Raw genomic sequence first — 15,729 nt, 5'->3', positions numbered from 1 at the left:
TATGCCGAGTTAAAGAGGTGTCCATACATGAAATACTGAGCTTGCATTCATGCAGTCGACTCAAAAACAAGCTGGCGTTATCCTGCTCTCACTGCATATTTGGTTTGAAACCAGTCACTGTGTTGGAGAAAGACTCATGCCACATACCTTCAGATACCGCCTGTTCAACAAACGTTACACTCAGCCCTGTAGATCGCAGCAGATTAGGCTCGCCAAGACCAAGCTTTATTAAATAAAAAATAAAAGACAGACCCCACATTTCTCAGTTACAACAGTGGAAGATGCATCGCCTTTTTTCTTACACAAAGGGAACGCCGCTGGCTCCAGACCACAGATATGTACATTAGAAAATGAAGTACAAAACTATGTTTTTCAGGGAAAGTAACCTGTCATACGTGTCCCGGTGACTGACAATTACACATCTGACTACAAACAACAAGGTGAGGGTACACGGAAAATGGATTTTTTTTATTTCTCGACACTTTCTCAGCATCATTCTCTCTGCTCCATCTTAACTTTGGGGGGCTTAAGGAAGGACCTGCTCTTCTTCTCCTTGGTCTTGCCTTTGGACTGGAAGGTCCTCCAACTGTCCACCCGCCCGTCTCGCGATTCCTGCAGCACGTTGCAGCACAATAATCAATGATTAAAAGGAGCCGAGGAAGCAGATATTGTCTTTAAGCGAACACACTGAAGGAAAGTCTCACCTCAAAGTTTTTCTGCCATTCTCTCTCCCGCTTTGCCTTTTCTGCAGCTTCAATTTCCTCTTCTCTTGCCCGTTTCCTAATTTAAAAAACGAGTTCATGACATTCAGAATAAAAAAGAAGCTTTAAGTGTTACTAAAACGTGAGTCTGGGGCAAAAGCAATTAGGTTGTAATGACATGGTTATCTACCTTTCATGCATTTCCTTTGCTTCCCTTTCCTTCCTCTTGATTTCGAGCTCTGCGAACAGCTTCATGGTCTGTTTATAAACTGCTTGTTTAAACTGGAGGAAAAGAAAAAACAAACCCTGTAATTCAAGCTGATCAAAGATATCAACATAATGCAATCTCGACTGGATTTGTGGCACTTGTTTTAAAAATGTTAAGGATCACAATAAAATGTCTTTTTGACAAACTCACTACTTCTGGATCATCCTCCTCCACATCCTGTGATTTCCCGTCCTTCTTCAGCTGTTTCTTCTTCTGCTTTACCTGAAACCAACAGACAAAAATCATGGAGATTAACTGAATTAATTAACATTGAGACCCCCCCCTTCATATTTACAAGTAAAGTTCCAGCACACCAACCATATGCTCCACATATTCCTTTCCTGCTTGGACCACGTCTACGGCTCTCTTCTTCTGCTCTGGTTCCAGCAGAAGTTTGTAGGCTTTGTCCACAACTAAAACATGAATAATACTGAATCATGTCGATGGAAAACACACAGACACACCTGCAGCTCCTTGCAAAGCTGAAACTATTACATTCAGGCTTACAAAAGACTTTTAAAAATCTACAAAATTAGTATTTCTACCTTCAAAGGCTTTCTGTGCTCTTTCAGGGTCACCTTGATTTTTGTCTGGATGGACTAAAATGGACAGCTGGATGGTAAAAAACATAAGATTTATTTAAGCTAAAGCTAATATAAATATAAGTAAACTTGTTTAGTGAGAAAGCTAACACATCTTTGTTCCTCACCGCTCGAAATCTTTTCTTCAGTTCATCGTCTGTTGCTTCTGGATCAATCTGAAGTACCTGAAAATTAAATGAATCCCTGAATTAATCTGTTGTTTTCTTACAGGTACCAACAACATTAGTATAAATAAAAACACTAAGGTTGTTGGAAGTATTATGAACATAACTTTAAATAAGATAGTGAAAATATAAGTTCAGACAAGACAGTCAGTCATATTGATTTAGTAAAAACAGCAGAGTTTTAGGTTTTGAAACTCAGTTTTATGTGATCACGTTGCTTTTCTTTTAACACTGAGACAGTCAAAGTTTGAGTGTGGAGGAAAAAAAGCTACAATCACATCATTTTCTCCGCTTTTGCTCGATCCCATGATGCTTAGAACTGAGTTAGGATAACCACGAGTCTTGATTGAACTAGAATACATGAAAAAACAAAAACAAACGTTCTGCGTTAACGTATTTATTAGCACCTGCACTCACTTATTGGTCTGTCAGCAAAACATCTCATGAGCTGCTGAACAGATTTTAAAGAAACTGATCATTGGATACACCTCGACAAGGGATTTTGGACAAGCTTTTGGAGCCAACCTGATCCAAAATGGCTGCCACAGCCAATTCAACTCAGTTCTGTTTATATATATATAGTGCCGGTTCACAACTAAAACAGTCTCAGTGGCTTATAAAATAAAACAAACACTAGTTAGTAAAACGTTTCTATCTAAGGAAGGATCTACTTATCAATCTAACAGAGCTTAGTCAACACAAAAATGTCTTTTTTATAGATATTAAGCCTAAAACTGCACTGACAGTAGCTGAGTCAAACCCAACACCTAATCCAAATGCTAACAGATTGTGCAACATTGTAGTTTAAATTGTATCCATTCAAGCGATCATGCATCCCTATAAGAAAAGCTTTAAATAGGTAAACAGTCAAAATGTTTGAGCGTTACAGCCACCATCTAAAGCAGCTATTGTCTCTTTTTCACTGAAGCTGTTTGACTTTAATATCTCACCTGATTATACAAACTTTGTTGCTGTATGCTATTTTATGTTTACTTGAGACCTTGTGCCTAAATATGGTTACCTATGTGATTAAAAGGTAAAATAAAAAAGGTTCGAGATTAGACGTTTAATGCCTTCAAATATCAAACAAAAAAACAAGTTTTACTTGGATTTAGTTACCTCAAAGGGGTTGAGATTAAAGTATGATGATCCAGGTCTGAGCAGTCTGTCAATCTGCTGCTTGGAGGTTAAAACCGAGTCTCTTTTCTCTATCTGCTTCACCTGAGGTATAAAAGCAAACAAAGTGTTACACAAAGCCACCTCCTCCGGGAACAGAACAAGAATGACTGTCCAGTTTGTGGAAACTGAAAGGTGTGCTCCATCTTTTCCTGGGACCTCGTTAGTTTAAAGTAGGACCTGTGCTGCTGCAGGAATGGCTCACAGCACCCGAATAAAAGCAGCTATTTTAGACACTGTTTAAGCAACCCGTAGCTACATTACAGGAGAAGAATGGCAGGCAAGTTCTGGGAGTTTCGAGGGCGCAAACAAAAACTAAGACTGCAGCCAAACATCTCCCACGTTAGCATGTACTCATTAGCTGCAGGCCTCGTATTTCATGACCGAGGTGGGGACCCGCTGGATATTTTAGGCAGCTTTAGTGTCGCAGCCGAGGCGTCGAAAAATCAAATAAAAAATCTGGGTCAAATTCTGCCTCACCTCCGTGTAAAAGTTTAGAAATAATTCATCCGACACAGTCTGAGTGGAAGACTCTCCTCCGGCGGCCGCCATCTTCGAACGGGTTTACATGTGACGTCACGAGTCACGTGACCGCGCCTCCCCTAGCGTCACGGAGCCGCTTCGCTCCGCAATAAAATAAATATTGCGTTACAAAACAAAAAGGAAAAACAATAAAAATAGGCTCTATGAATAAACGAAAACGAAGACACCTCTAACTTTTCGACACAGCGTTTAACACAAAGCTAAAACCTCCAGGAAAAAAACCATCTGAGCGCTTTAATTCACTGCAGCTGTTGTGTAAATGAACAAAAACAAAAACCTTGATGTGTCACCTATTTGAGTGTTTGCTTGCTCAGAATCCTAAAAACTAATTTTAGCCTTTCACTGTGAATGTATAAGGAATTCACTGGTTATTGTCCAAGCTGCACGGCCTGCACATTTCCATCTCTAACCTGAAACATTTATGCATCCTTAATGAGTCATTAGTTCTTACATTGAGAACCTTTACTTTAGTTTATTGTGTTATCTGCATTTCCAGGCGTTCTGCTGGTGAGGCGTGCAGCGAAGGCCCCATTTACTCCTTCCTAATAAACTGACCACAACTCAGACTACTTTAAAAACAAACAAAAATAAAAAATTCAACATAAAATATCCCAAAGGTCCATGTTGAAATTAAATGAATTTGCACAAATTGACATTTATTTGGGTAATAAATGCTGTACATTCAAAAACTTGGATATTTCTCCTCCTTTTCTTGGAGTACATCTTGAAGCGGGATAAGGAAAGAGAAGCTGGGCGCCACGCGTCCTTTTCCTCCTAAATAATAAAAACAAAACAGAATATTCAAACTGTTGTGATTCACTCACCCATCCTCTTTTTATTTTTTGTTTAATGTCATATGTTAAAAATCAAAACAATCAATATGTTGATTAAAGCTTAAATTTCGTACCCATGTTGTGCCGTCGACAGGAAAGCCGGCTGGACCTCAGCGACGATAGGTCCACTCTGGGGAGTCTGAAAACCTGCAGCGGATCCGGTCTGCACCCCTCTGAAATACCTGGAACTAAAGAAAAATGGCCACAGAGACAAACACAAGTAGATAATTCTGTTTCATCATGAACATCAAACCCACATTATCCGAATAATAGATGCTACAGCGTTAAACATGAGATTATTTTGAAAAAAGAAAAGAAAAAAAACAATCTATTTACAGAACTCACTTGCTCTGGGAAAGTAAATTTGTGACATCCAACATTATGGTTTTGTTAATAAACTGTATCTTTCTGTGCATTAGTTGATAATAAAGCCTTACCAATCAGTCCCTTCCAACTCTGAACTCATTCACACGGATGTGGGGCAGCTCCTTTACTGCCTGGTGACAAGAGGCAACATATAAAAACAGTTCTGACATGAGAAACTGTTGAAGGACACTGAAGCACGTCAAGAAGCTTTTTCTGCTGGGTTTCTGTTCGGTTCCTACGTCCCAGTTTCACCTGCGGAGTAACGCAGGCCTCATACTGCCATCTTGTGGTTTTAAAAACCAAAGACATCTGCGCTGAGGTGGGGCCATTGTTTGAAAAAAAAAAACAGCCAATTTCAGAAACATTTTGTTCTGATCTCTCACCAAAATGTGCCGGAATTTGAAACGCGTCCCTTGAGGTTCACGCAGGACTAAAAGATTACGTCCCTCCCCGCTCCTAACGTGGACACTAAATGCAGCGCAGAATAAAAGAGACAATAAATTACCAGCAGTGCTACCTCTAGTGGCACATGAGGGGATATCCCCCGTTCTCCTCCAGCGCTCCGTTCACAGATCATGTGTGCAGCTGACGTGATTTTTGGTGCAGTGAGCAGAGACGTGCAGCAGGAGTTTGCACGGTTTCAGATTTAGTTTGCTTACAAAAATCTGTGACTGATTTTTATGCATTCTTAAAAAAAAGAGCCATTTGATTCCTAAAATTGTGTGTGACCAGTTCTGCTTTTAAGTAAGTTTCTGTTTTGTAGGGGGGGTGAATGATCCATCAAATATGTGCTTTAAATGACCCACACATTTAGGAAATTGCATGATTCTTCTGTCAATTCTCACGCCTCGTCTTCTTCAGTGAATGGAAAGGATAAATCACTCCCCTAACACAAAAACCTTCTGTCACAGGAGAGTTTATAAGTAGGGGAAAAGATAACAAAAGCACAAAGTGTTACGTATTTCAGTGATTACATGTAACTACAGGAGAGGAGACAGTACTCTGTGCAAGGCTAGCTCACCCTTGAGTACCGTTCAGGTGAGTTCCTCATTCTAGTGGTGCCGCGGTCTTTGCTCCTCCACCTGGGCAGGTTGGAATAAGAGGATAAACACATGAAACAAAAAAAAACAAACAACACCATGATGCCAACAGGTCAAGTTTAAAGACTGCTCTACTCTGTTAGGCCCTTCCTTGCTAAGGGTTTAAGCACATTTGTAAGAATTTTAACCCTTTGGATGGACAGATCCTCGACGTCTTCAAAAGCAGAGAAAAAGACGGTTGAAGCGACATGCCGATTTTGGAAGCAACAAAATTAAAAGTTGAAACAGCTCAGCATACAAACAAGAGACCTATTTCAAGTCAAACGTGTCGCCTGTTTGAGCGATTTTATGGGTCTCTTTAAAGTTCAAGTGACATCTCACCATTTTCCAAACTTGTTCTTGATTTTAAATTTCGTGTGACGGAGTGAAACATTCTGCAGATGTCAGCCCATCTCAGACAAAACTGCATCTACATGAAAGTTGTGAGTTTAAAAAATAAGGAACTCAACAAAAAACAGACTGGAGTCTTATGCACTGATATAATCTTGCCTGAGTAAATCAGGTTTATGCTCTTGGTCGTGATTAGCTAAGATTATTCAGTGAAAACAGGCTGAGATTTACTCAGAAGCTCTACAGACAAATGGGAACAATCTTGGGGAATGGTAAGTATGGTCTTTTTTATTATTGGAGGTATTCATGAAACATTCTGTGTGGCTGGATTCACGGCACTGAGCGCACACCGGAGAGTAAAGGGTTAAAATCCAGTTTGAGCACTGTATCATCCATCTTTGGCTCTCTTGTCCCATTTTCTGTCGAATTTCAGTCTTTTGCGGTTTTCCTTTGAGGGGAAAAAATTTGGCTTAGGTGGGGGGAAAAAGATGAGAGAATTGAGGTTATGAATCAAATCACACTGAATTTGAGTATTGGACAGTCGACTGATGCTCAGCTGAGTTTTATTGAAACTGAACAAACGTAAAAGTTATAAATACAAATAACATCAGAGAACAAACTGCTATGGCTCTTAAGGTAAGCCAAACCAAATTCTACTGGGCAGGTTTAATGAAAACAAGGAAGTTATGGTATCAGTTAAAAAAAAAAAAAGAAACACAATTTGTCTACCTCTAGAAATGCTAGGCATACACTTCGAACATTACAAAACTTTGATTTTATTCCTTCTTGTGGATTCTTTTCTCCACCATTGCAAAAAAGAAAAAAATGAAGTATGAAGCTCTAACCATATGCATTTATTTACAGGCAAGTTCCTAAGCAACTACGAGAAACCACAAATTAAGGGAGTACAATAAAGGGAGGGGAAGATGGGGACATGGACAAAAAAACTTTCTGCAAGGCCATATGCACTATCTGATGTCCTCTCAAATTTTTGAAAATGTCCACTTTGTTTGTCTTTTTCTTTTAGTGAATGTTCATTGTTGACTTTAAAATAACCAGGAACAAAAAGTAACAATAAAAGTGTTTTTGTATTTTTTTTTTCCTTTTTTTAAACACACGTCCCAATGTAACTGTAGGAGGAAGAAATGATTCACCACAACAGTTACGTTCATTTCTTCAGCCAAAAGGATTTCCAGCCAATCATCTTGAGCCAATTCTACAGTCTGTCCATATTTTTCTGGGATACATACAGATTTTTTTTTTCACAAGAGATGAAGAATAAAAAGTCAATCAAAAAATTGTGGCCAATCTCATGTTTTTTTTTTTCTTTGTATTGTTGTTTTCCTCTTTTTTTGTTGTTGTTGCCAAATACCTTTTGGTGCATCTACTTCCACTGTTGCCCATAAGAATCCTGTGAAAACTCCATGGTGTCATTACTGTAACCATAGTTACCGGAATAGTCGGCCCCCTGCTGCAGGGGCTGCTGGGCGATGGGCTGGGACCCCCAGTTCTGTTGGTTGTTGGTCTGGCGGCGCTTGGAGTCTGGCTGGTTAAACACGTCTGCCTTCCTCTTTCCGCCGACGTTCCCCCCGCGATTGCCCCTGGCACCGCGAGGACCACGGCCCCTCTGGGGCTGGAAAGGGGTTCCCCGGCCTCCCCGAGCACCTCGCGGACCACCAAGGGGCGGCCCTCTTTGGGCAAAGCCGCCTCGGCCTCGTGCTGGCGGAGCCCCGCGTGCTCTAGGTGGTGGAGGCCCACCCCTACTGGGGCGAGTACCACGGCTCCTCATGCTGTACACATCTTCATAGCCGTAGTAAGGGTCCTCATAGCCACCACGGTAGTCATGATAGTCGTAGCCATAATAGTCATCATAGTAGTCCTCATAGCCATAGTAATCTGGTGGATAGGCATAGCCCCCTCGGCCACCACGCCCCCTTCCTCGGCCTGGTGGCGGCATGCGAGGAGGTGGGTAGTAGTAGTAGTCGTCATACCTACAAAGAAGAGGAGTTTTACGCACTTGATGCTTTTCATAGGGATCAGTCAAGCAACTGACCAATTACGTGGCTCTGTCTGACTCACCCGCCACTTCTGGTCGTCTGCCGGGCTGCTTGGCGCTCTTTCCTTTTCTTGTCCGGGGGCTTTGCCAAAACTATTTCAATTTCCTCTCCTCCGAGCTCCTTTCCATTCATCTCATCCATAGCCTGACGACGAAGATGAATTTATTACCTCAAGCACAGAAAATCCTCACAAACAAAAAGAAAGTGCGTCAACCACATCGCGGACACCAACCTTTACAGCAGCATCTCTATCTTCAAAATGGACGAAAGCGTAGTCTTTTAACTTTTTCACTCGTTCCAGCTTTCCAAACTGAGAGAAGGTCTTCTCGAGAAGCTCTTCGGTCACAGCGGTAGCCAGCTTTCTTACAAAGAGCACCTTGACCTATGACCACAAGAAGCACTTTAATCACAAAGAACAGAGGCCTGGGTAACTGTTTTTTATATAATTATTTTTAAGACTACATGTGGATTACAAACCTTGGCCATGACTTCTGGGTCTGGTTCAGCGACAGGGTCAGCCCACTCCACTGTAACAGGGTTCCCCCACACTTTAACCTTCCCGCTCATGAGGCGGCGACGGGCCTGTGCTGCAGACTTGTGGTCCTCATACTCCAGGAAACAAAAACCACGGTTCTTCTTCTTGTCATCTGGCTGGTGATACAATATCACGTCTTGCAGACCCTCTGTAACATAAAATAACAATAAAATTAAATGCCAGCTACATTTATTAAAAATGACTACCTCCTATTTAAGGAGGAGTTTCCACAGAAAACCCATCACTGTGCTCCTGAAACGAACCTGTCACTTTGCCGAAGTCTTCCAGTATACTTTCTCTTGTCTTGTTCTTTGGAATTGATCCAACAAATAAGCGATTGTTTGCAACAGATATACAAACCCCCAGGTACTTGCCAGGGCGGATTTCATGGTTATCACACTGAAAACACAACAGAAAAGGTAAAAAAAAAAAAAATAAATAACATAGCTAAGAGTTTCACATAATACATTTTGAAGTTAAATAAATAATTTTCAAAAGTTGTGAAAATAGTTTCAAATAATAAATAAAGTTGCATTTTAACTTTACGAAGGTCAGGCAACACAATAATAATAAAAAAAAACTCGATATGCATTATTGTAATGATGAAAATTGCAGTGGCGTTGTGACTTGGAAGGCAAAACTACTCACGAGCTTCACAGCCTTTTGTGCATCATCCTTATTGCAGTACGTGATGAAAGCATAACCTCTGTTTTGACCAGACAGAGGGTCCATCATTAACCTGAGGTCCCAGATAGGTCCGGCAGACTCAAAGAGAGGCACAAGTTCATCTTCATACAAATCCCTTGGGATTTTTCCAACAAACACCTGAACGAAACAAGAGAAAGACCATTTCAAGATTGCTTTATTTTTGACACGTGTCGTGTAATGTTTGTAGATCTGCTCTATAATGGAAATGATATCATGCTTAAATACACACCACTTTGTAATAGACTCCTACCTCAGTTCCGATCCCTGGTTGTGAGCCTGTATATATGCTCTCAGGTGGGGGGCCTCCATATTTCCGCTGCCCTGTAGTCACGTCCAAAGTGTATCCTGTCCTCTCCAACAAAGCCTAACAAACACATAAAAAAAAAAAAAAACTAAACTGCAGCTGCAGAGCCTAGTATGACTCCCCAGTGTGCCCAGAAAGTGACAGTCTACCTTGATTTTTGACTCATCTGGGCCCTTGGTGGATTCCTGCACCTTGTTTCCTTGTTTTTCTCTTTGCCTGTACGTCTTCATGACTCCGCAAAGGAAAGCACTTTTGTTCTACAACAACAAACAAACAAGATAAATTACACGCACCATTTCTCAGCAACAATAAATTCAGCTGAAGCAAAAATCCATGTGGATACCTGCACATGAGATAGGTCACTCTCTTTGAATTGCTGCAGCACAGTGAGCGCTCCCTCTTCGTTGAACTCTCGCAGAGCGTCAATAGCCCTCTCATCCAGGTCAACATAGGCCACCAAACCTGCGATAAAGAGACGCATTAATGAACAATTAAACTACTGCAGGAAACTGTTTCTTCCTTTGGGTTCAGACTTGAAGAACAATCGGTTACCACTTACCTGTCTGGAAGATGTTATCTAGACTTTCGGCCACTTTTTGAGGCAGCCCGGCATCAATGAGTGTTTGGTAGTTTTCTGTGTGTGTTGTAGTTACATCCATGGGCTCTTCTTCCTCCTTCACCGGAGCCGAACTACCATTCACCTCAGCGGCAGCCATTCTTCTGTAAAAACAGCAAAAACAATAAAGTCAAAATAGAAAACATATTTTCAGTCTACAGCATTAATTTTCAGCTCTCCTTTAAAACTGCAAGGGATCATAACATTAGCTTGCATTTCAACTTCTAAACCAATCTTATTGCAAACTAAAAAGTTTGTCAAAATGGACCTCCTGCTATAGGTCTGCAGTTTATTATTTCAGATATTAAAAAGCATCTGTAAAGGTGGGATTCTGTGCATGTGGAAAAGTACTGCAAATACTGCTTAATAATAAACAAGGAGGTATTTAGTCCATGTTGAGGTAATTTAACCCGGTTTTCTTAAAAAAATCCAGTCCCGCCCCCCTCACATGCAGCCCGCTAACTCGTCATTTGAATACATTTCTAATATTTGGAATACGCACAGGCTTTTACCAAGCAAGTAGAAATAAACACTTATAGAAAACGCAGCATTTGTTTACGATTTCAGACCACGGGCGCCCAATAAATCGTGTTTTAATTATGGAGAAAACGGCGCTACCAGTTAGCTAGCATGCTAACGCTCGGAGCCTGTGCGTAGGCCTCGCCGTGCCGACAAACACATTTTAACGTAAAAAAAACCGCATAAAACGGTCCAAAATAAATAGTTAGCGAGACTCACCAGCGAGATTCGGGAAACCAACCGCGGCGTTTCTTGGGGCGTGCAATTATCAATCCGTCGTGCGTACGAAAAAAAGGCCTCACAAAGAAGGAGTGTTTATATCAAGACCACGAGACAGTTTTTTTCCAGACAACCAGCGGTCTCGTCGGCTCGCCCCGAACAACGCAACCGCTCGGGAAACATCGCGTGAACTCGGCGGAAAACGAGAACTCCGTGAAGGGCAACGGGTGCGTCTCTCGACAAGCTAACAGGGAGTCCCCCACTCCTCCTCCTCTTGTGGCGCGATAAAAAAGACACAAGACACGTACAGGAGGGCGTAAACCCTATCAAATAACGACAAAACAAAAAAAGAAATGTTAATGAACGACGACGCAAAACCTTTGCATTGTGCGGCTGATTAGTCCCAGACTATCTTTGCAGCACTGTCTGTCTTTTTATGACTTGTTTTTCTCAATTAATTTCATTTTTATGTTTTAATTCATAGTTAGAAATGGATTTAGAGTATTGAAGTAAGAATGGCCACTGTCCGAAACAAAACAACAACAACAAAAAAAAGTTTATGCTAAAAGCAGTTGCAGCTGCTGGAGTTATTCTCAGTTTTGGCCCATTTTCTCTAATCTAAAAGACATTTGATTAGATAATTTGGATACCAATTTAATTCCCACCTTTTCTCCAACAATAACCGTTTTACATTTAAAGGAGTAATTAAGAAGAAATGGCTCGTTCCCAGCAGTTCAGAAGATGCAAATGCAACCACCGAAACTGAATTTTGACCGTTTTAGCCTGATTAAATTTACATTTTTGTTCTGCAAACTCAAAGCATGCTGAATAAACACCAGCCAGTTTCACAATGCTGGAAGAGGAATCACTTTATTGTTTCATTATCATGAGGTCAAAATCTCATGATGTTTAAGACCTGCTTTGACAAGCTTAAAAAAAGCGTGATAATCATGGAGTTGTTTACAAGCGGTTCCACTCGGGGAAATGAACGACAGCGGGCGTCTCCGCCTCAGTCATCGTGCGAGAGCTTTCTGATCTTGCCCTTGTGGCGGTCGATCTCCTTCTGTAGACGCTCAATCTCCTTTTTGTGGTGGTCGATCTCTTCAGAGTGATGTTTCCTCAGTGCCTCCAGCTGTTCCCTCTCCTTCTGCCTGCAGTCGAACACAAAGCAAAGAGAGTCAAAAGAGTCACGAGAGGCACGCCTCAAAGGCTCCAGCATACTTGAGACGTTTGTTTTCGCACCCAGAACTCCCGTAAAGCTCCTCCTGCGGGGTTAAAACAGGTTTCTTCCCACCGACTTCTCAACCCTCCCGTCCTCGTACAGATTTTCGCTTCCCTCACCGCGACAAGGCGTGTTTAATAAACAGACTGAGACAAATATGACGGCGCAAATTATCGAGGGAACGTGTCCCGACGCTGCCCGGCCGAGGTGCACTTCCTCCCGGTCACCACAGCCACGAAGAGCCGCCAGTGTCTCTGCGGTTCAGAGGTTTAAGTTTTGCTGGATCAGTCGTAAAGACGGCTGGATTTTCTAACAGCCTCCAACTGCTTCTCAGTGCAGAAGCAAGATGGCTCCATTAAAGCTCATAAACACGCCCACAACAACTTCGGACCAATCGCACAGCTCGACGCAAACCCCTGTGAGGAAAAAGCTCAACCAGGGCCCTTGTGTCAAAAAGCGGCAGGCGAAGCTCCTACGAGAACAAAACCGACGCCATTTATGTCACGCGACCACGTGAACGAGCGTCGCCTTCGTGACGTCTCCTGGAGGACGACAGCAGCGTTTTTGATTTCACGTCCCACTTCTCACCTGAAGTACCGCTCCTCCTCCGCCGCTTCTCGCTTTCCGAACGCACCTCCTGCTGACCTCACGTAGCCTCCTCCACCTCCACCTTTCCCCGCTCCCTTTCCCAGCTCACCGAGCTGGAATACAGAGAAAATACTGAAATTTAATACAATTTTCCACAACAGAGGCTCAAAATGTGCAGCTTCGTTTACAAGTCTTTTATCAGTAAAGTTAGGGCTGCTATGAAAGTGCTTTAGCTTTTTCCACGTAAGAAATAATCCATACATGAACACAAAATGAATTATTTTGATGTATATAATGTATTTTATTATGACAACATAGTGAACACTTAAGGTATATTTTAAGAGTCATGTAAATACCATCTATAAACACTCAGAAATATTTTTACTGTTGCACATTAATGCTTCATCCAAGAGTCCTGATCTTCTCTGAAAACCATCCAAGTTTCAGATCAGAATCTGAAACTTGGATTCTTGGATAACAACCAAATCCAGATGGATTAGATTAATCCTGAGTTTCTCTCATTGCGTCACTTAAATAAACACCTAACTTTCCTTGAAGAAATGCATATCACCCGCTGCCTTTCATTAACCTTTTTAACACCATGATAATAGATATATTTATTAAAACACCTGGTCTTTCTTGTCTAGTTTTGTCAATAATTGTGTCAAAAAATGTCCTATGTGTAAATAATTTACACCCTTTTTCCAGGAGAAGAAGAACTTTTAAAATCTGTCAAATCTGTTACCATTCTTATGTAATTAAAAACCTTAAAAACTGTGTTATAAGAAGAAAAGGACAAAAACAGAACTGGATTTTCTTCCTTTTTTTTGCATTATGAATGATTAAGTTGCACAAAGTAGCGAGGAGTTGTAGTAATTTCAAATACACATGAGCTGTCACCGGTGATACTTGTGGTTTTAAAACTAGGATCATCTTATCTCACATGATCCGTTAGCACCGAGCTGAGGATGACTCTCAGCTACTACCACATTAAACTTTAGCTCAATATCTGTAAAACCAGCTGAATTATAGCCTTTGTTGTGTTGGCTAAGGTCAGTTAGCTTGAACGTGGCTGACTCAGTTGTAGACGTTCTTACAGTCTGGGAGTTTCATTAAAATGCATCCACTGATTCACAGGATATTTTGCTAACAACACAGACACGGGCAAAAACACCTTCAGCATCTGGAAATAATACGAATAAATCAGAGTAAAATTAAAAAGTGGGAAACAAATACGATTTAGAAATTTCTGCTCACCACAAGCCAATTTGAAGATATTCCCTAATAAATGATCATTTTAACTTATTTCACTTCATGTTTTCTTTGCTCAGATGAGATATTCAGGTAAATCAACAAAACATAGTAAAAATGTAAATGAAACTAAACTTCATAGCCTTTTTTAGACTGAATGCAACTGAACTGCAGAGCTGTCGGTGGTAAGCATTTAAAAATAAACCAAAGATACGCTCCATTTTCAAAACACCACAAAACCCGCGTCGTCCTGCTCAGGCAGTTCACTTTTACTCCACTTTGCCCTGTGTGTGTGTCTGGGTGGACACCTCATGTGTTGCTTTCACACAAGGTCAAAGTTCAACTTTGTTGTCGTACACACCTTTACTTTCCACTCCTTAACAAGAGAACTTTATTTTTGCTCACATTCAGCTACCGATTAAACAAATCTACTTGGTCAAATTAGCTGTCGCAAAATTCAGAGCTCGTCTTTACTACGATAATTACAGTAATAGCCACACATGAATTTCCCCACAATGTCTGAGCTTTTTAAGCAGATCAAATTTCTTCAAATGTGATATAAATTTGTTCATTGCAAAGACTTTGGGGTAGAGAAAATGTCAAAGAAAGACTTGGAAATCTGTGTAAATTCAGCTGGCAACTGAACAAGCCTTCCTCCTGCAAGAGAATGTTTAATGGGCCATTCAGTGTGTGTGTGTGTGTGTGTGTGTGAGAGAGAGAGAGAGAGAGATGGGGGAGGGGCTGGTGCAATGTGTGTCAAAGGAAAGAGGTCGATTTAAAGCCATGCACACAAAAATAAAAACAAATATGGCAAAACAAATAAACCTGAAGTAAAGCTGCAGCAAACAGTCGATTATTCAGGCAAAAAAAGCAACTTTTAGTTTAAAATGTACGTTTTTCCCCAAAAGACTTTGTAAAACTGGTAACAAATATATCCTTCAATGAATATAGTGTGAAAAAGTGAACTTTTAGTAAACTTCTGAATTAAAAAACAACACCTTTCTATGTTTTTAAACTCAGAATCATGATCAACATGCTTAATTGATTTCCTAATTTAGCCGATTTAAAAACATGGCTGCAGGGCTGTAACAATGAAGCTGCAAACAGTCGACTCAGCAGGGGTTTTTTTGTTCAACATTACGTGTCACAGATCAATTCAAAGCTAAATGCTAACACCAAAAGAAAAAAAAAAAAAGAATAAAAAAGTCCCCAGTCCTGCAGGTTTACCTGATCGGATGACATCCTGATCTGAGAGACGATGCACCTCCTCAGGTTTCCCGTCAGGAAAACTTTCGCCATGTCCCGTCCGATGCTTCGAAACCTACCGACACAGACGGGTAAACTTGCAAATGTCTCTTGTAGTCCAACCCGTGCGTCAAAAAGCGGAAATTTGTAAGCTGTGGTCTAAAATGGGGGCGTGGAGAAAAACTGTGGCGCACATGTCGACTCGGTGCTGCCACCCCGCGGTGAGGAGAGGAACTGCACCATCCATGTGCTGGGTCTCAATTAAAACCACTTTAGATGTAGTTTTATTTTCCTTTTATTACACTTTTATTTACAAAATTTGCTTTGCTATTACGTTTTAATTTTTTATAATTACAATAGAGTTATTAAGCACAAAAAACAC

At 41.0% G+C, this 15,729-nt stretch overlaps 3 protein-coding genes across 7 annotated transcripts; all 3 read right to left on the bottom strand.

Moving 5' to 3' along the window:
* Positions 1 to 191: 191 nt before the first annotated feature.
* On the bottom strand, positions 192 to 3,541 carry dnajc8 (DnaJ (Hsp40) homolog, subfamily C, member 8). The gene is made up of 9 exons (XM_017424065.3): positions 3,392 to 3,541; positions 2,855 to 2,956; positions 1,679 to 1,735; positions 1,515 to 1,581; positions 1,288 to 1,382; positions 1,120 to 1,191; positions 892 to 983; positions 705 to 780; positions 192 to 612 (listed from the first exon to the last, which is right to left on the bottom strand). The coding sequence occupies exons 1-9, from the start codon at positions 3,461 to 3,463 to the stop codon at positions 493 to 495; spliced, it is 753 nt and encodes a 250-aa protein (XP_017279554.1). The 5' UTR covers positions 3,464 to 3,541; the 3' UTR covers positions 192 to 492.
* A 533-nt stretch (positions 3,542 to 4,074) lies between these two features.
* On the bottom strand, positions 4,075 to 11,237 carry LOC108241252 (heterogeneous nuclear ribonucleoprotein R). 5 transcript variants are annotated; one of them, XM_017425308.3, is made up of 15 exons: positions 11,042 to 11,237; positions 10,247 to 10,407; positions 10,031 to 10,149; positions 9,837 to 9,944; positions 9,634 to 9,747; positions 9,324 to 9,500; positions 8,939 to 9,074; positions 8,618 to 8,823; positions 8,373 to 8,522; positions 8,163 to 8,284; positions 7,536 to 8,074; positions 5,675 to 5,735; positions 4,725 to 4,784; positions 4,362 to 4,475; positions 4,075 to 4,228 (listed from the first exon to the last, which is right to left on the bottom strand). In XM_017425308.3, exons 2-12 carry the CDS (start codon positions 10,401 to 10,403, stop codon positions 5,701 to 5,703), a joined length of 1,863 nt encoding a protein of 620 aa, XP_017280797.1. In that variant the 5' UTR covers positions 10,404 to 10,407; positions 11,042 to 11,237; the 3' UTR covers positions 4,075 to 4,228; positions 4,362 to 4,475; positions 4,725 to 4,784; positions 5,675 to 5,700. The 5 variants fall into 5 exon arrangements, with proteins under 5 accessions (XP_017280797.1, XP_017280781.1, XP_037831542.1 ...); XM_017425292.3 differs by having other exon boundaries at positions 4,725 to 5,735; XM_037975614.1 differs by having other exon boundaries at positions 4,362 to 4,784.
* Positions 11,238 to 11,892: 655 nt separating this feature from the next.
* atp5if1a (ATP synthase inhibitory factor subunit 1a) lies at positions 11,893 to 15,503 on the bottom strand. Its single transcript, XM_017422163.3, has 3 exons — positions 15,330 to 15,503; positions 12,852 to 12,964; positions 11,893 to 12,192 (listed from the first exon to the last, which is right to left on the bottom strand). Exons 1-3 carry the CDS (start codon positions 15,399 to 15,401, stop codon positions 12,051 to 12,053), a joined length of 327 nt encoding a protein of 108 aa, XP_017277652.1. The 5' UTR covers positions 15,402 to 15,503; the 3' UTR covers positions 11,893 to 12,050.
* Between the last annotated feature and the right edge of the window lie 226 nt (positions 15,504 to 15,729).

The sequence above is a fragment of the Kryptolebias marmoratus genome, linkage group LG5, assembly GCF_001649575.2.
Source record: "Kryptolebias marmoratus isolate JLee-2015 linkage group LG5, ASM164957v2, whole genome shotgun sequence".
Taxonomy (NCBI): Eukaryota; Metazoa; Chordata; class Actinopteri; order Cyprinodontiformes; family Rivulidae; genus Kryptolebias; species Kryptolebias marmoratus.
The sequence above is the reverse complement of the archived record's forward strand: the minus strand, read 5'-3'. Positions and strand labels throughout refer to the sequence as shown.